The sequence below is a fragment of the Takifugu rubripes genome, chromosome 2 (genome assembly GCF_901000725.2).
Source record: "Takifugu rubripes chromosome 2, fTakRub1.2, whole genome shotgun sequence".
Lineage (NCBI taxonomy): Eukaryota > Metazoa > Chordata > Actinopteri > Tetraodontiformes > Tetraodontidae > Takifugu > Takifugu rubripes.
The window spans coordinates 9,418,103-9,436,934 of record NC_042286.1 but is presented as its reverse complement, the minus strand read 5'-3'; the positions used below and the strand labels follow the sequence as shown (position 1 = coordinate 9,436,934).

The 18,832-nt window shown below is 46.8% G+C and overlaps 3 protein-coding genes across 3 annotated transcripts; 1 reads left to right on the top strand and 2 right to left on the bottom strand.

The window, feature by feature from the left end:
• Nucleotides 1–250: 250 nt before the first annotated feature.
• On the top strand, nucleotides 251–2,715 carry zdhhc22 (zDHHC palmitoyltransferase 22). The gene is made up of 3 exons (XM_003962640.2): nucleotides 251–396; nucleotides 864–1,448; nucleotides 1,513–2,715. Exons 2-3 carry the CDS (start codon nucleotides 893–895, stop codon nucleotides 1,776–1,778), a joined length of 822 nt encoding a protein of 273 aa, XP_003962689.2. The 5' UTR covers nucleotides 251–396; nucleotides 864–892; the 3' UTR covers nucleotides 1,779–2,715.
• Nucleotides 2,716–2,765: 50 nt separating this feature from the next.
• Nucleotides 2,766–6,625, bottom strand: cipca (CLOCK-interacting pacemaker a). Its single transcript, XM_011617153.2, has 4 exons — nucleotides 6,471–6,625; nucleotides 5,854–5,966; nucleotides 5,593–5,768; nucleotides 2,766–4,655 (listed from the first exon to the last, which is right to left on the bottom strand). Exons 2-4 carry the CDS (start codon nucleotides 5,954–5,956, stop codon nucleotides 3,903–3,905), a joined length of 1,032 nt encoding a protein of 343 aa, XP_011615455.2. The 5' UTR covers nucleotides 5,957–5,966; nucleotides 6,471–6,625; the 3' UTR covers nucleotides 2,766–3,902.
• A 197-nt stretch (nucleotides 6,626–6,822) lies between these two features.
• Nucleotides 6,823–17,598, bottom strand: pgfb (placental growth factor b). Its single transcript, XM_003962461.3, has 7 exons — nucleotides 17,070–17,598; nucleotides 9,882–9,918; nucleotides 8,824–9,020; nucleotides 8,513–8,592; nucleotides 8,361–8,387; nucleotides 8,221–8,283; nucleotides 6,823–8,138 (listed from the first exon to the last, which is right to left on the bottom strand). The coding sequence occupies exons 1-7, from the start codon at nucleotides 17,178–17,180 to the stop codon at nucleotides 8,117–8,119; spliced, it is 537 nt and encodes a 178-aa protein (XP_003962510.2). The 5' UTR covers nucleotides 17,181–17,598; the 3' UTR covers nucleotides 6,823–8,116.
• Between the last annotated feature and the right edge of the window lie 1,234 nt (nucleotides 17,599–18,832).

The following is an 18,832-nucleotide window of genomic DNA, read 5'->3' as shown; positions in this document are numbered from 1 at the left end:
TAATTTAAAAGCAACAGAAATTGATTTTATTGGATTATTTGTTAAAAGAAGGTGGAAAGTTTCATTATTTTAGGTAGTTAAAGTACCTTTTCTCTATAAATATGAATTCAGCAGGGAAGACAGGATTTCCATTGTCTCTCTCTCTCTCTCGCTCACACACACACACACACGCACACACACACACACACACTCACACACACACACACACACACACACACACAGGAAGGTCCACACGCAGCTGCGTCGATAGAGGGCGCTCGATGCGGGAGCGGACTCCTCAACGACGCGATGAGGTGTCAAAAAAAGCAGCGTGCGTGTGTGCGTGTGCGCGCTAAGGCTGTGATCGAGGCTGTGCGGCGCTGAAGGAAGAGCTCCTCCGCTCGCTTCCATCCGCAGGTAGGAAGGTGTTGACGATGACGTGGATGATGTTGACTGTTGCGATGACGATGATGATGATGATGAGGAAGGTGATTTCATCAGATAAGTGCCGCAATCACGTCGTCATGGGAGTTAAATGACCGTCGGAAGTGAGGAAGGATGCCCCCCCCCCCTCCCGTGTTTCGCGCATCACGCAGAACAGAAGACCTGGAAAATGGTGACGTGCTATTTGCGGTGTTCTCGGTGGAACCTGAGAATCCCTGGAAAGTGTGTGTAGGGGGGGGGGTTCAGACTCCATTTGGAGTCTGACTCTTGAACTTTTGCGCCGATATGGTGCAAAATAATGGACCTGGGCAGAAAACAGGTTTATAATCCGGGTGTCATGGGATCCTGGATTATTCTGATTGTTCACGCCATCATTTCTTTTTAAACGTCAGGACGATAAATGACGCATCTGTTGTCCCCCGTCCCCTCTGATCCTGCAGAACCCGCCTGTCTTCCCTCCAACGCCGACATGTTCACCAGGATGCTAAAGCTGAGGCTCCTCAACGTCGTGGCCCCCGTCTACTTCTTCACGGCCACGGCGGTCACCTTCGTTTTCCACTTCTGCTTCTTCGTCCCCACCATCTTTCCCGTGCCGGACGCCCCTCTCTGGGCCTCGACCACCCTCCACACGGCCCTCTTCCTCTTCTCCATGTTCAACGCTCTGGGGAACTACATCATGACCATCAGATATCCCGCAGCCAGCGCGGGCGACAGCACCGTCCCCGTGTGCTCGCCGCACTGCTCGGACAAAGTGGACGCGCATTACCTCCTCAACGACCGCCACTTCTGCAAACTGTGCCGTAAGGTGATTCTGAAGAGGGACCACCACTGCTTCTTCACTGGGAACTGCATCGGCCAGAAGAACATGCGCTACTTCATCATGTTCTGCATCCACACCTCCTGCACGTGCATGTACTCTCTGGTTCTCGGCGTGGCCTTTCTCACCATGGAGTACTCCATCTCCTTTGAGGACCCTCTGACCTTCCTCACCCTCCTTCCCCTCTCCACCGGTTACTTCTTCATGGGTGAGTTGTCCGGCGCTCATCCCCGTTGATAATCCCGGTATTTATTCCCACTTCCTGTCCTCAGGAACGATCTCGGGCCTGCAGCTCTTCCTGGTGCTGATGCTGTACGTGTGGCTCGGCATCGGTCTGGTCTGCGCCGGTTTCTGCTGCCAGCAGGTTCTGCTGGTGGCCCGTGGGCAGACCTGGTGCCAGATGCAGCAAGGGCGGCTGCAGGAGATCCAGAGCCCCTGGCAGAACAACCTCAAAGACGTTTTCGGCACCCGCTGGATCCTCGGCCTCATCTTGCCCGTGCAGACGGTGGAGACGTGCTCGGAGGAGAAACAGGACTGACGGGCAGGGAAAGGTCACGATAGGTCAGACAAGGCTTCAGGGTCCACGCGATACATTCACGGTCCCTCCAACGTGTTGGCTGAATTGGACACATTTAGAGTATCGTAGAGTCGTCCAACGTCTCCCAGTTACACAAAGAGGCAAATATCCAAGCCTGAAAGTTAAGACCGTCCAGAATAAAAAGCTTATTCAGACAGAGCAATAATTTATTAGAATAATCAACTTGCAATAAAAGTATTTTAAGTAGAATGTTAGGTGGGAGTTGCGTTGTTATAAGGCCTTTTTTTTTACTATATAAAGGGATCGTTCGATCATGTAGATGCGCGAGTAGCCCTGTAGGTAAGATTCTTATTCAGAATTCTAATTCCAGTCATCTCAAACCATTTAAGAGCAAACTCGTCTCTGAACAAGCTTAGGTTTAAATGTGTATTTCTTTGGAGTGAACTTTAGCTGTTAAGAATCATTCCTCTAAGGACAGGAGCCATACGATGCGTCAGCGCCACTTCGCTAAATAGCTTAAGCTTGTAGTTCATTTTGAGGCGGCGGCATTGAAACCTGCGCATTTGAGGAGAGCTTGCAGTTTTACGTGCACCTTCTAGGGTGACATTCGGGAAACAGTACTCTGCCATGTTGTAAAGGGCTAGCAGACAAGGACTCCACAAGGTGCCCAAAAGGTTTGGACCACTGGATTTGACGTGATCAAATGTGCCTGCAGGGGGCAGTAGTGAGGGGTTAGGGTATCCAGGGTATTTTTCACCACGTGCCATGATGAGCTCGTCCCTACAGACGACCCCAAAGATGAAAACATTCGCCAGGTCGCTCAGTGGAGACGTCCCAACGCAGCAGGGAGTCACGCCTGCGGCCGCAGCTGCACACGGGACCGCGGAGTTTAAGAGGAATTTTGTCTATTCCCGTCAAAATCAATAAAATCTTCACATCGCCGCGAGTGTCTTTTGTCATCAGGAGAAAAAACAAACTTGCAGAATGTGAGTTTAAATTATTTTTTATGACAGTTTCGATGAAGAAAGTACATTTCACAGTAACACAGAGGACAAAAAAATTATCTTGTAACCTCCCTCCACTGGCAAAACCTGGAGTGCTTTAAAAACAAACGCGCGCACGCACACACACACACACACACACTTACATATAGATAATGCTTAAACAGGATTGCACTGTTGCAAAAATAATTCCTCAATTCTTTGGAGACCTTTAGGTACATTCAGCTCTTTTCAATATAAACTTCATCATCTAAGCATCAATATGTAACACAAGACACGCTCCTGTGGGACCGCGAGTCCCAGCGTCTGTCTAAACACGTCAGTAACCTCATATCTAAAGTGCTACAGATAACCACGCGCCGGACTCGGCGATTCTTTGACGGGTACAGGTCGCACTAAGCTGGAGCGGCAGAAAAGAACACGGCGGCGTGGAGACGCTACGACACTTCACTTGCTACGCTTATGCTTTTTGCCGGAGGTCTAGGAATTGATGATGTCGCCGCCCATTTCACACAGTTGGTCACAACAAATAAATAACAGCGAGTAAGAAAAAGTGTCTAAAATAGAAAAAAAAATCGTCTCTCGACCGTGTGAGCTTCGTCGTAGGAGGCATCTGCCGTGTGGCTTTTAATTGCTTTTTTATTTTAAAAAAAAATAAAAGAGAGAGACAGAGAGAATACCATGCCCTTATGGTTCGAGACGCCTCTGGTTATTCTGGTTTCATTGAAAGTCATCACAATCAAAGCAAGAGTAAGGCCTTAACTCCATGAGTCTTCATGTGCTGTAAGGCATGCGTTTACTGCCACATGTAAAAACCGAAGCCCTATTGCCCTGGTGGCTCCCGCCCTGTAGGGGGGGGGGGAGCGGGGAGAAGGTTTGATATGAAACATGCTTCTAAACTCTGACCTGCTGTGTTAGATGTGCTTTAGCTTCATATTTGACAGACAGTTCTGCTTTTTGCCTCTCGTTTCCTTTCTTAAACTATGATTGCTTATAAGGTTTGTTCTATAAATTTAGAAGTGATAATTTAATTTCAGTAAAAAAAAAAAAAAAAAAAAAAAAAAGAAAAGAAAAGGTGTTTCTGGCCCTGATTGAGAACTGCGGCGCCATGACCGTCAATACTTTACCCCATAGCTTCCTGAGCTTTGGCTGCCCCCTGCTCCTTGTCCGAGTGCTGCAGAGAGAGCTGCAGTCTGGACCAGAGCTGGGGCTCGCCGCTGCTCAGAGCCTCCAGCAGCAGACCCGTTTGCTCCCTCAGCTGCTGCAGCTGCCCTTGGGTGCGTTTGTTCTCCTTGATGAGCTGCTTTGTGCGCATGGTGATGCCCAGCAATCCGGACTGGCTGAGGATGTTGTAGGTATTGCTGAATCGTTTCCGTTTGCTCGTGTCCATGGAGGGATCCTGGTCGTCATACGCCTCATCTGTCCTGATTTCCTCTGCATAGGGGGGCAGAAAGCCGCTGCCTGTCAGGACGGAGAAGGAGCTCTCCTGAATTTCCGCCACCTCTGATTGGTTGCTTGCTGGTTCGGGGTTGCAGCTGGGTTTGTTCGCAGTCTGTGACACTGACTGAAAGCCGCTGGAGATCCTGGAGCCGTGACGGTGCCTCCTGTGGCGCTGGTTATAGCCCGACCCCCTCATTTTGGAGGATCCCATCTTCTTGCTGGCGACATCGGCTGGGTGTGGAGCGATCTTGGGGTATGACTTGAGGATGGGCATGTAGCCCCTCGATTGTCGGACATTTTCGGAGCAAGGCTTTAGAGAGCTGGAGCCACTGCCGTTTGATAGCATGGGTTGGAGAAAAACAACCTGGGACTGAGGCATCACGTCCATGGCTGAAGAGTAGCCCAGCTGTTTCTTTCCTGGGGCCATCAGTGATGGCTAAAAAGGAAGAAAATAATAGTTACACTATCTATACTCCATTGCCAATGTGTCTACACAACATGATACAAAACCTAAAGACGCTGATGTCGTAAATTACAAAGAGCTGTCGTTATTTACTTAAAAGCAATATATCGCAACATACTGGAGAAATTTACTTTGAGTTTAACGCGTCTTCTTCAGCTCAAACCTCTGTAACAAAGCAATAGTTATCGTGACCACCAGAACAAACAGTTCAAGAGTTTTGTTTTCCCTCAGACTACGGGAATGTTAAATACATGTGCAGTTCCAAACCAGAGTCTGGATCGCATTTCTCATTTCTGAACACATTGTCCAAAAACATTTCTTTGCTTATTTAGTTGTTTGTGCAGCAATAAGTCGTTCACACGAACAATTTGGCATTATTTGTATGCAGATAATGTATGTCACAGCTATTTAATGGCTGTTTTACCATCATGGTATTTTTGCTTTAGTACAGTTGTTTATACAAAAAACTGTTCCCAAAAGATAAACCAGTCTCAAGGAGGTCCTTGACATTTCTTTTGGCAAAGTTTTCCCCATGATCTCATCTAAGGTCAAGTTGACTTTTGGCTTTTTAACCTGCATGGAACAGGGCTACAGCAACCTTTCACTACTTGAGCAACGGTGATTCAATTATCTGCATCAGGGTAGCTGTAACCAAGAAATCTCTTTAATTACCGACTAGTTGCAGGTGTTTTAGACTTATCATATGGACTTGTTATTTCACTGAGAACTAACACTACATAACAGAATTGGTGCGTGACACAGCAGAGTAACCAGGAGGTGCTTTAAGGTTACTTGGATACAGAGATCTTAAACCTATTTAGCTTAAAAACTGGTCAGAACTGACTGGGATTATTACAATTTTACTATAAGCACATAGGAATTGACATTTAGATTTTCGAGGTAATTTTACCTGTTTCAGTACAAAGTTGTTCATGATGATCATTGGTGACAGACCCGCGTACGAGTCTCCCATCATGGCCACTTGTGGACCAGTCCTGTCCTGAACCGTAGAAACTAATGACCCATGTCGTCCCGCATCGTCAGTGTCAGTCAGATCCACTGCACTGAGGTATTCAGAACTGGCATCTGGGGAGGTAAGGAAAGACACACTGACCTCAGAAACAGCCATTTCCCATTACTCTAGGTACAATATGTTACAGCTTATTCAAACCTGAGAAGCCTGAATCTCTCTCCAGTTCAGATTTGGATGCGAGCCGCGTCACCCTGGAATACATTGGGCCCCTGTGTCGGTTGGGTCTACTGAAACTGCTCATGTTGGTCTTGCTGGAAAAGAGTAGAAAAAGCACATTTAACATCAAATGGGCATGCAAACGCAAAGTTTCATGCACAAAGTTGTTTTTACACAATTTACATTTGACACCCTTTAATGCTACCGTATGTATATATATTTAGGATGTAAACACCCTCGCATGCATGAAGAAAATAATTTTCTTTATCATCGTTATCATTTTAAGCTAACCTAGCATCTGTTATTTACCAACGTGTCTGTCGCAGTAACTATGCTATGCTAATATCTAAATCGCTGGGAACTGTAAAACATATATACCGTTTCTGCTTCAAATCCTTTACAATGACTACCAAATCTTATCAGTCTGAACTTGAAAATTTTCTGTTGTCGGTTTCAGCGTCATGTTTAGGTGTTTGCTGCCCTGCCCCTAGTCTGTTAGCTCAGTTAGCTAATTGCGATTAGCTTCATAGCACGAGCCAAAAAACCATCTGTTAATAAGCCATAGAGATAAGAGTTACAGTATTTTTTAGAAATCTTACCTTACTGAAACACAAATGTTCCCTTATCGTTTCATCCAAGACTATACTTATCTAACCGTAACGTTACCGTGTCTTCTTCTGCTGCTGTTTTTTTTTTTATTTCTTCTTCTAGTGCTTCTTATTCTTCTTCTCCTCGTAGAACAATGTGGTCAAATATCCTTAAGACTCCGATTTACTGCCTCCTAGCGGTAATAAAACGCCAGCATCTTCCCAAATCCTAAATGTAGCATTTACGTTTCATTTATGGATAAAGAGACGTTTATAGCCACTGAAAAGTTTCAAACAACCTTCCTTTTTCCCATTGCTGCAGTCTAAGTGTCCCTCTACTTTATGAAATAAATCCCACAAGAGAGGATGACAACAACCATAGTAATTTAATTACAAAATAAATATTGAAATGAAAATAAAAACATCAAGGCAGTAGAAATGTTACATTTACATAGAGACTTTTCTGCTCCAGAACATGAAAATACATAAGGACACTGTTTTATGCAACTCCTTCAATCGATCCCTTTCTCACTGCAGTGTTTCCAAAAACAGACAAAGGAAGGCACCTGTGCTGTGGACGTATGTGGGAGTCTAAGGTCTGCAGGACTGACATAAATATGATCCACCTGACAGCACAAGGCACATAAATATACTTACATTTCTGACAACCGTGTGATAACATTAAATCAAGACAACAGTTATGACTCATGCATTTAATAGACTTTAATACTGAATGAATGATGTTTGAGTGTGCTGATTATTGCAGTACTCATCTGTCCATTTTTTACTGGCCTTGTCACAGCTCGGCAGCCTGCTGCACACGTACTGAAGTGATCTGAAAATGGCTTTTTCTTCTTTTCTCGGTTAGAACACTGCTTCTCAAACGTCTGGCTGCCCAGAATAGTAGCAACTCATTAGCTGCAGCTCACATGAAATATGCTAGAGTTATTGTCATTTACAGTAGATAGGTCGAAGCATTTTTCACAACTATATTGGCATTCGATGTCACCTTCTGGAGCTCACCCTGACAAAAAAAACCCTATAATGGAGCATTTCTATAAATTACGATTCAATTATTCTTCTGAAGGCTTAAACTGTGGGCAGCTTTATGGAAATATACTGCTGACACTGAGGTTTTCAAAAACTCGACCGCCAGAACTTTAGAATATTGTGGGAAAAGATGATAAAAATGCATTTTAGATAACACTTTAAGATGTTTTTTAATTTATAATTATTATTAGTGAAAGTGACTACGATGGTGTGATTAGAACTAACAAAATCATTTTAAAAGATTGCCAGTTCCAGCACAGTACGCTCAACTGTATTAATAAATACAGACTCCAAACAAGTTTAAATACAACAGGAGACCAAATTACAATGGCTGATACAGTAATGACATTTAGAAGAAGGCGCAGGTTTGCTTCGTTCGAAATTGCACCGGCTCCCAGGCGTGTCCATTGTGTGTGACAGCGGTGTTTCCACTTCGTGCACTTCAGTCCTGAAGCGCCTCACCACCAACGCTGCGCCCGTCAGACGGTGCTCACGTCAGCAAACATCCCGGATGTCCGAGTCCCAGACTGTCCACGCAGTTTTGATGGATGAGCGGAGGACCCCCTCGCCGAGCCACACCGCAACAAGGCGTTGGGCCGCCACGACAGTTACCTGCGAGGGATCTGGCACCTGAAAGGCATTTGGATAGAAGTGAGCACCACTGACGGTGTTAACGGAGGCTCATGAATCCTCCAAAGGCTTTTGCCGTCACCTGTCACACTCTTTCATTTTCTGCTTCTCTTTTCTCTTCCTTCCTCTTCCTCTTTGCCTTCTCCTACAGGAGGAGAGAATTTAAAACCCGCCACATGAAATGGAGCGTGTCATTAATGCGATGAAGGCTGATTTTCCTACCTTTCGACAACAGACGGTTTCTTGACTCTGCAGAATAAATAACAGAACCATTAGTGCTTCCGTGATGGCTGTTTTAGCCCCAACGGATTTAACAGGGAATCAGAGTGCAGCTGTAAAATACTTGCTGACTTTGTTGTGACTTGTTTTCTTACCTACATTCACATGTCTGATGCTCCACAAAAGTCATCTGAACATATTCTTTAACCGGCTCAGATGGCCTGATCTTCAACAGCTGAAACGTGGAGCAGATGCAGAGCGTGAGTGAACGATATCGGCAATGAATCAATCAAGGCCAGAAATGTACTTTTTCCCCTCCTGTTAGATTTGCCAAACTCAAACACAACAGGGAGAGGGGAAGTTTCTTTGGCTGAAGTGCAGCTCTGTGATCTGTCCTCACATGTCTGGAGGACGAGACGATCGGAGCCGTTCAGGTCGGACTCGACGGCGTCAGCGCCTCACTCACCTGCATGGTGACGTTTGTGGTGGTGGTGGGATGACACTCGAGCTTCTCGTCACCGCAGCAGCCCGCGCACCTCACCAGCGGCACGCAGGAAGGGCTGTAGATGTGCTCCACCTCCGTGGGGTATTCCTGCACCACCTCCACCAGCTTCTCGATGGTCCTGCAGAAGCTGCGGCTATACACTTCTTCAAACATCAACACTATGGAACAGAGAAGCTATTGTTGGTGTCTGAATCGTGATCTCAATGCTCTTGTAACGGCCACTTTATTCCATGTACACAGAAACATGAACCCTGCTGCAAAACGCCATCGGTGTATCCTGTTATCATTAAGAAGCTAAAATATTTGTTTAAAGAACAGTATGCCTTCCTGTGGGGGGGAATTATTGTTGTTGTTATTATTATTATGATGTGTGAAAGTGTCTCAGTTGCACAGTCTGTGGGGGAGGAACAGGGAAGACCGTGACCCAGCAAACACGGGAGGAAGCGAAAACAAACATTGGAAACATGGCCATGGACAGAACCCTGCTAGAGCTGGAGCTGAGCTGCCCCGTGGGCACCTCTGGGACTGCGCTGACCCCTGGGGTCATCGAATGGAGCCTGATATTACCACAGCGGTTGATAAATGCAGACAGTGTGGGAGGGGACAGCCAGGGAAATATGCAGAGTGGAGGGACGAGGGCAGGAACTTTAAGGTTAAGCAGCGCGGAGGGCTGTTTGAGAGGCCTATTACAGCTAATGTCTGGCCTTTTATGCCGTCTTTAAAGGTCTACCTCCGTCACTTTGGCGTACGGGAACGTGGATGGAGTGGACGAGAGAGGGAAAGCGGTGAAGCAATCCCGGCTGGCCCAGACACGTTCAGCTGCACTCAGATTTGCATCGAAGTTGCATCCAAGAATTCTTATAAGATTTAAGAGCTCAATGATCTGTTGTTCATAGCTTCGGCGCGTCTGACGGACCACGCCTCAGGTCACATGCCTTTGCCCCAGGCTCCGATCGGAGGGCCAATGAATACGCGGTTAGTTTGAAGCAGACAATGGTGGTTTTTTTTGCCATTCTCACCTTCAGCGGTGCCATTTCCATCTGTCAAAGGTAGACTCTGCAAGAGAGAAAGTAAGGTGAACCATTAGCAATTGTGTGGTGCGCTGAATGGATTAATGCATCAAAATAAAGTCAATAAAAGTTTCTTTTTGCCTCCTGGTGGTGGTCATCCACTCACTATGAGAGACGTCAGGACAGTTGTGGCTCCAGGGACTTTTTACCCTGCTAAAATTTGTTTAACTTTAATTTGATTACACTAATGAGAAATGAAACCTTATAAAAACCAGAAATATTTCATTTGCATCTAAATGTAAATCCTCCACAGGCCTGAAATGAAAATGTTCCCTGACAGTTGGCGTGACACACAATCACACCTTTGGTCCCTCCTGCAGCTCATTCTGTCCTACTGTATATGTGACCGAACTGTGTGCCCGAATGTTTAGGTTCAAAGCCTCTTTCCTGTGGTGTAAGATTCAGCTCTCTATTTATTTTCCCATTGTTGGTTTCCCTGTCTGCCTCGATTTTGTTCCCATCATCCCACCATAAACACAGCGGACTTCTCATTGGCCTGGGAAAAAACAAAACCTCGAGTTCACTTCATCTCAGGAAGGGAAAATCTACATTTGATAAAAGGGCGCCCCCCCACAGGCAGAAGACCCCGGCCGGCCGCAGACGACCTGGGATGGCCCCTCGACGCCGGTGTGACGGTAGGAGCTAGAAACCACGGCCCTTTTGCAGGGTGGAGGGGAACGGCTGTTAGCCGCGCGCTACGTTGAGCTGTTTCTCAGAAGAAAAAGTGATTAAGGAGGCACTTCCTGCACGGTGACGATAATGCGTTCAATGTTCGGAGGTTCCTGTAAATCTGTCAGTCAGATGACTGTCGGGCAGGCAGCAGGACACCCGGCGTGACAGATACCAACAGACACACAAGAGCTTCCAGTCAAACACTTAAATCCTCCCTGTTGTAGGAGGGGGAGGGTGTGTGTGTGTGTGTGTGTGTGTGTGTGTGTGTGTGTGTGTGTGTGTGTGTGTGTAGGGTTGGAGGGGTTGAATGTACAGCTGCTCCACTGGCTTCATGCTAAAATGAACCCTGCTGGAGTCACAATGTGATGAGAGTTTGGCAGGAGTTCGGCCGGAACGCGACGGGTGGCCTTCAGCATTCAGCTTGGGTTTTTGTTCAAAGTCATCTCCAGGCTCTGGCTCGTTGATCTTTGGGGGGGCAAAACACCTCTAATGATGGTGAGGAGCTGAAATAAAGATGCTCCTCCTGTCTGTGGGCGCTGCTTCACATCACAGGGTCTTTTTTCTCCACTGAAACTGGCTGTGACGGGCTGGATCCTCTCACCCCAGCCGTGGGCTACAGCTTGCTGTGGCTAGCGAGCGTATCCGGCACTTCGCCTTGTTGAGAGCAGAATACTAAGCTCGGATTGTAAAAACAATGTGTGTGAAGATCCTCACGTAGCCAGTTCTGGCCTGGAGTGTATCCTGACTGTGAGTGAAAGCTAAATCAACTTGGACAAAATGAAAATAGTGGTGCTTTTGCCACATCTGATACTAGAATTAGCAATAAAGGCAGCTCTTTGGCTTCAATCTTTACTTCTGTCTTTCATTTGCCGTTTTCAAACTCTATGGAAGGTATTAAAAACTTTTGATTGAAGGTTATACGAACATGATCTAACTCAAAATTCTTCTTCTGTTGGATAATCACCCGATGATCTATGACTGATGGATACTTTTAGCATCAAACAATCTCTCCTGATTTACTGTTGTACTTCAGGACAACTTCAGGAACAAGGAGTTCCTGCATGTCCAACATGCCACATCCCTGTGAAAATGAAGCAACAAGTTTTCTCAGTGCCGTTTTAAATTATCTTTTTGGAGAGAAGCGATTTGAATCCCTTTGACAGGCTGGACACAGGATCACGCTTCCTCTGCCTCTGGACAGGCAGCTCTTGACTTCCAGTTCTCAGAAATGTTAATTGAGATTGACCAGACTTTGTTGAAGAAGGAATATTGAGTAAATCTGAGATTGGATTAAAGGTCAGGAGTAAACCCTCCTATTGAGTCTATTCTGCACGCCACACTTATGCCATAACCACGATGTCAGCGATGTCATCCTTAACTATGCACTCTTTCTTGGGTTGTGTCCATTCCCTACATTCATTCATTCATTTGGGTTTACTTTGCTTTTGGTCAGGGGGCGATGGAACGGATGGACGTCACTTTTCGATCGCTGTTGAGTGCTGAAGTTTGCCGGTAGGATTTTGCGAGCCGAGAGTCGGCTTCTCCCTCCCCGATCTCCGGCTGTCAGCCCCGAGAGGCTCCAGGCCTCATTACTCTCCACTCCCACACAGCCCAACTGCGTCATCTTTAACCTCTTTACTTAACTCCATCTGTCAGGGAAAGGCCAACATGTGTGGTGACTCAAAAAGAAAACATGATGGGGACCCAGCAAAATGACCACGGAACGGATTTTTCCCCCCCTCAACAATCAGGGTCACGCTGCTGGAGGGGAGGTTAGCTAAATCAGCAGCAGGTACTCTGGGTGGTAGCCAAAACCGCCGGCACGTCCCGCTGTTATGGAGACGTAATTGAGATAAGACGCAGCTGTAAAGCGACAGACTCAAATACAGATGGATTTTTTTCACAGAGCAGCTACAGATAGATCCTGTCAGCATGCAGGACCCAGTTTAGGGCTCCTCTAGATTGCACGATAGCAGGGGTGAGAATAATTGAAAGTTCCAGAATGACATACTTTCACTGCAACCACTTTCATTTTGACTTTCTGTTTCTAAAAAAAAGAAAGTGGCTATTCTAATCTTCCAGACTGATTTCTCCCCGAACATTTTTGATGACCAATGTTAATAACAAATGATTGAAAATTCATGATTGTGGCCAATTATACTATAATGATAAGTGGAAGTGAAAGAAATGTAAGCACTTGGCTGTGTTTCTTCTAACATGGACCAATAAATGGTGGCCTGGGGTGCACCAGCAGTCATATCTGGTCTAAACAGAAGGATCTACACCCCATGTAACCGCTCATCTAAAGTAAAGGCCTGCATCTCTCAGGCGGGAGGCGCAGGTTGGGGGAGGGGGGTTCTGGTTTTGGCCTGATGTGTCTGTGATCACCAGACCACACAGGACCGGAGCACTAAAGCAGAGCGAGTGAGAACAAGCATCCAGACAGCTCGATGAGTGAGGGAGAGGGCCACCTTCCAGCTGCGCTGATCCGCCACGTCCCAGAGCCAGATTCCACATCATGAACACCGGTGATTCTCGGGCTTTAGCCACGGCCAAAGGGTCATCGTGTCCACTCTCCACCCAGCAGAAGGAAGCTAGTTTCTGTTTTGTACACGTGGTGGGTGAAACCTCGACAAGAGCGGTGCCACGACGGCCCTGACAGTCTCCAGCCGGGTCTCTGGAGTGGTGAGGTCAGAGCCTGTGATCGCACAGCGCTACCAGAACACTGGCAAACTTCAGCGGGGGCACGGGGGCAAACGGGCCGCAACAGTTCCTTAAGATGCACGTGTGAATGGATGCCTGCAGATGCTGAGATATTCCACAGCGAAGGACACCCTTTGTGCTGTGTTACACAGTCCAAACCACAAGGAGGAATGAGGGGGTAGATGTGCGAAATACATTTCAAACACAAACAGATTGGCTTGACAGCCTTGTAAACGATGTAGAAACATATAATAAATTAAAATGCTATTTATTTACATTCATTTGATATGGAACCAAACAAAAGCCCCTCTACCTCTATGGCTCTGGATTCATTTGAGGACCCAACGACCTTGGCCTGACCCAGATTAGGCTGTTAGCAAGCAGCACTTTGAGGTCTCTCCCTCCCAAAAGAAGACTTTGTACAGCCAGCACACACATTGTGAAGATACAAGACAGATTTGTGAGGAAGTGGCCAAGTAAAAAGGTGTGTTTTGGGGAGTGAGTTTGGCTCGAGAGTGGAATATTTCAGGGTTATCGGTACAGCAGTCAAGATATCGTGTACAGCGTGTTTGTAGCTTGTCTGTTACACAGACAATGATGTATCCCCTTAACATCTTACACTCATGAGCTTACTGTGTGCTATGCTACAAAGCCAGAGTGAATAAACTGATTAACTCCAGCCTTTGTAATTGCTTTCTTTGCCATCAATCTACCACCACTGGGCTTGCTACAACTGTTTCTGCTGTAGCTCCTACAGAATGCACCATAGACTGTAAAAAGAGAGCTCTTTATATAAAAATATGCAAACTTTCTCACATGCTGGGCTTCTTTAATGCAGAGCCGAGGGATTCTGAGCTTGTTATATCAGCCCTGACACAATATTTTAATGGTTGATTAGAAATTTTCATTTGCCATTTCTCAAAGACCAAACTTCCAACTTCTTTTAGACTCCAACTTCTTTTAGCCAAATGTAATGACAGCGGGGAACATATTCATTATTTTTCATTCTTCAATGATTAATATTCGCATCTAGAGTTGTTTAAACAACTTCAGTTAAAAAGAACCGACAAAAATATGGCCAAGTCGAGAGGAGGGCTAAGAGTCTGTTTAAATGTTGGTTTAGATAAACACCATTTCCTCAAAATAAGTCCATTAATGCATGTACAAATGTCCTCCTCTGCACACACGCGTGCGCGCACACACACATGGCACAGGTCTGGTCTTGAGATAAGGCTAACCGGTGGTAATTGTGGTCTCTATTACAGTAAACGCTATTCTCCCTGTGTAAACCACAGTAAATTACATCCAGATGAGAGATTAAAGCTCGCTGAGCAGACGGCTGCCCCGAGCACAGCCGCTCCTCCTCTTCCACGGGAGGAAGGAGAAATCCATATTTCCTGATTGTGATCGCCCTTCCCTTGGGCTGCAGCGTTACAACTTGAGAGAAAACACCACAGCAGCACAGCTCAGGTCTCTGCCAGTCAGCAGGTCACTACTACATGAGCCCTGCGGATCCCTGCATGCACGATCGCTGTCGATGCTTCCGGTTAAGACTGTAACAGGAAAGCTGCCATGATGATGATCACATGTGTGTGATACAGATGGTCAGGCTTAAAGGAAGCACCTGCGTCAACCCCCCCACCCCCCCAAACGATGCTTAGAGCTGTAATGCAGAACTAGAGAGTCAAAAATGAGCCCGATAAAGCAGTCAAGATTATGTTCTTCTTAAGAGTAGCTCTGTGATACTCTTTGAAGGATAAATCTGGAGTTGTGCAGCATGTGGCTCGAAAGCAGGCTAGCATTAAAGTGATTAGTGTGTGTTTCTGCACACAGGAAGTGTCAGAAACATGGAACAGGACATGTCGAGGAACATGGAAAAAGTTCCATAGAGACCACTTTTGGTGACCCGGGTGACCACGAGGAAAGCATTGTTCCAAAGAGATACCCAGGTGCTTCCACCCACTGCCAGCACCTTTGTCGGTGTGTGTGTGTGTGTGTGTGTGTGTGTGTGATTTTACTGTGCTGAAGTCAAATCAACCTCATCTGTGCTAGTTCACATGTATACTGACGTAGATAATGTGGCCCGATCCCTTCGGAACAGTCAGGAAATGACGTGCATGGACGTCAAACGACTGAGAACACTCCAAAGTCTGAATTTTTATTGCTGGTCAGTTATTTTGTATCTCATTAAAAGTATTGAGGAGGTGCAGCTCTTCATCTCAAGTGTCTCAAGGTTTTAGTTAGAGTGAATGATGCGTGTGTCTTGTGATAGCCCGGTGACCTGAAATAGGCTGATAATCAGGCTCACCCTTCCAAAATCCTAATTAGGAATAGATAGTAGCAAGAAAATAAATGGTTGCCCCAGTGTGTATCTAATGCATGTCTACATCTATATAAATATCTATATAATAACAAAATAGCAAAAGTTAGCATGACTGTGTGGTTGCAGTGTGAATGACCTGGCGGGGATATAAAAAGAAATGGATGTTTCTAACACAGACACAAAGACCGTGAGCGTCTCAGCAGACGTATAAAGCAGAAGTGAAGCCTACCCCACCCTCTCTTAACCATTCCACGTGTCATAACGGACATGAATGACTGCCTGAGTCACAAGGTTGCTCCAGCTGCAACAGCCATTCACTGCAGTGATGAGAAAACCTTGTTATGCATTAGCCCTCTATATTTATGGGCCAACATTCAGGAGAGCAATAAGAGCGCTTCCAGCCGCACCGTCAATATTTGCATTTCCACTTTTGTCTGAGGCGATGTTGTGAAGGAAAAGGACACACACCTAGCAGCAATTCACTTTTAAAGAAGGCAATGGAAAAAAAGCCGGGTTAGCATGCGGATCCTGGCTTTAGCCTTCTGAGGGCTCTGGGTTCTGTCACTCTCATTTTGACCGAGCTGATTATCCGGATTAGCGGAGATGTTGTGATCCAAAGCCGCTCCCACTCGCTTCACTCTCGTCCCAGCAACAGCTGGGAACGCTCCAGTGGGGCTTTTTTCCCTCCTTTTCTCAGGGCCTGACAGAAAGGGTGTCATCAGCAGGGCTGAGAACCGATTTCACAGTCAGGAGCAGCAGTGCCAGAGTATCACCCAGCAGACTTGAGCGTGACACGTTTGGGCCACCGGGGACTTAAAATGTTGGCATGAGGGGGTCTGCCTGATGGCACCAACTCCTGCAGGTGTTTCTAAAGTTACTGCCTGTTGACTCTGTCTTCTTGCTTCACTTTAATTTTCAAGAAGAGAAGGAGTGGGGTCTGCATGCTTGCCAAAACTGTCCTACCCTGACAAAGCAGCCCGCAAACACAACTGTGACCTCCTGCAGCTGCGGGGTTTAAAAGCCTTACATTAACCTCTGTGATGGGGATGCACGCCGCAGAGACCGTGCCTGATCATGCAGGAGAGGGAGGGAAGCAAAGAACTGGAGCAATCCCGCAGCTTTTAATCATAAGGCTCGTAACCTTTGGCAAACACAGCAGCGTTGTGAGTCACAGGCAGAGATGCAGTTTGTCACGTTCCTACTTATGAATGAAGCGGGCGTGTGTGCTCGCTGCGCTCCAAACAGCGTTAAAGCGCGAAGTATTATCGACACGAGAGTTTACAAGCGTCTGCTGACTCAGCCCGCGGGCTCTTAAAAAGATCAGTCAGTTGAACTTTCAGGGGTTCTTTAAAGCAGAGGCCCAGTCAGTAAAGAATTTTAAATAAAAAAGGACAGATCTGCCGCAGAGATTCACGGAGCGCAACTTTGCGCGTCCCTACCTGCGCAGGTGAGAGCAGTAGCAGCAGAAGCGCCGCCGTTGTCTGGACAACAAAGGCGACTCTCATCTTGCAGACAGACACTTGGGTGATGGTGGCTCCAGACGCGCTCATATAAAACTCCCCAAAGGCTCCAGGATTACTCAGGGGGAAAAAAGAAGTAAAAGAAAAAAGTCGACGCTGACGCGGAATTTCCAAGAGTTCTGTGTTAAGTAATGCTGAGTGGAGTCACGTCGCCGCGCTGCTGCGTGTAACCTGATGATTTCGACTCAGTTTCCTGATGATTAATAGGCCCCAGGCGCAAAACGGAGGTGGAGGGCAGCCATTCAATAGGCCTATCCCGCAAAAAAAAAGCTGTCTAACTATAACCTCGTCTTAAAATGAGGGCATCAAGTCACAACCTCTAAAAACTCTGAAACTTGAAATAACATCAGCCGGCTTCAAATTCACTGCACAAAGCGGGGGGGGGGGGGGGGGGGAATTATGTCCAAGATCGGTCCAAAACGCGAGAGTGCAGTCAGCCGCCGACTGGAAAAGTTCTGCGCGCACCGCTCGGCGGGATCGCACACTTGATAATTGTCCGGCACAACCTCCTCACAAGCTGACCGTCCAGGTCTCCTCCCCCTCTCTGCCCTCACCGGTGTCCGCCTCTTAGCTGCAGCGTGTGCAGGAGTCTAATTTATGTGATGCTGTAAAAGAGCTGCTGCTGATGCTTTGAATCCCGAGCCTAGACTATACAACACAGGTGATTTACGCGCGCACAACGCGCTGAGAGATGGATTGGGAGCACTCAGGAGCTATTTAGGAAATGTAAGCACTCAAAGATCCTTCTCACGGTGATGACAGTGATGGTATGGTGGTTGCTGGCCCCGACTGCGGGATTGTGGGAGCAGAAAGGGAGATTCCATCACTGTTTGCGTGCAGAGTTTATCGTCAGCATGTGTTTGGAGAACCTCTGGAATGAAAAGGATTCCTTGTGGGCTTCCACACATTCCTCCAACAGTGCTAAATAGCTCCGCTGTCTCCCTCTTTTGTGCAGATCACACCCGGGAGTTTGGTGTTTCCAAACATCCCAGACTATTTAAGCCCTGCGCTCACTCCAGACAGAGCCTCAGTCAGCAAACAATCCAGATTTTAGACAACTGCTTTAATGAAGCTGGACGGCATCACAGACTCTGCATCTTTGCCAGTCAATAAAGGCTGAATCTGTGATTCTTTGATTTGGAAGTCAAAAGGAATGGATCAGGACCAGGCTGACGTGGCACATTAAGATGCAGATGTGGACACGGCCGCAGCCAGACAGACTGTGTTTGCTCAGCACGATCACACCATCTGCTCGGTGACCGATCGGACATTGTTAAATCTGACCAGTTTGACGGCACCTAACAGGATCACTCAGACTGTTTGGGCTATAAATACAAGTTGACAAGACAAGCAAACCTCCGCGATAACGCACACAGTTCGGGGGTGGGGGGTGGATGGATGTGTGTCCAGATAACAAAACAGCATTCTGATAGATTCTTCTACGTCCAGCCTGCAGATACTCGGTCCCGGTCTCCTGAAGGCTGAATAAACACTGAAAAAGATCCAGAAATCGTCTCCTCTCCTCAAATTGAGTTCGCTGACAAGGCTTCACGATTTAGGGGAGGTCAAGCACGAGTCCCTGCAGCCTCCCCAATACCATGAACATCAAATGGGAGCCTCTCAGGAACTGGAGTGCCAAAATAAGCACATTTCCCGTTTGCTGTTGACCCCTCATTTTAGCA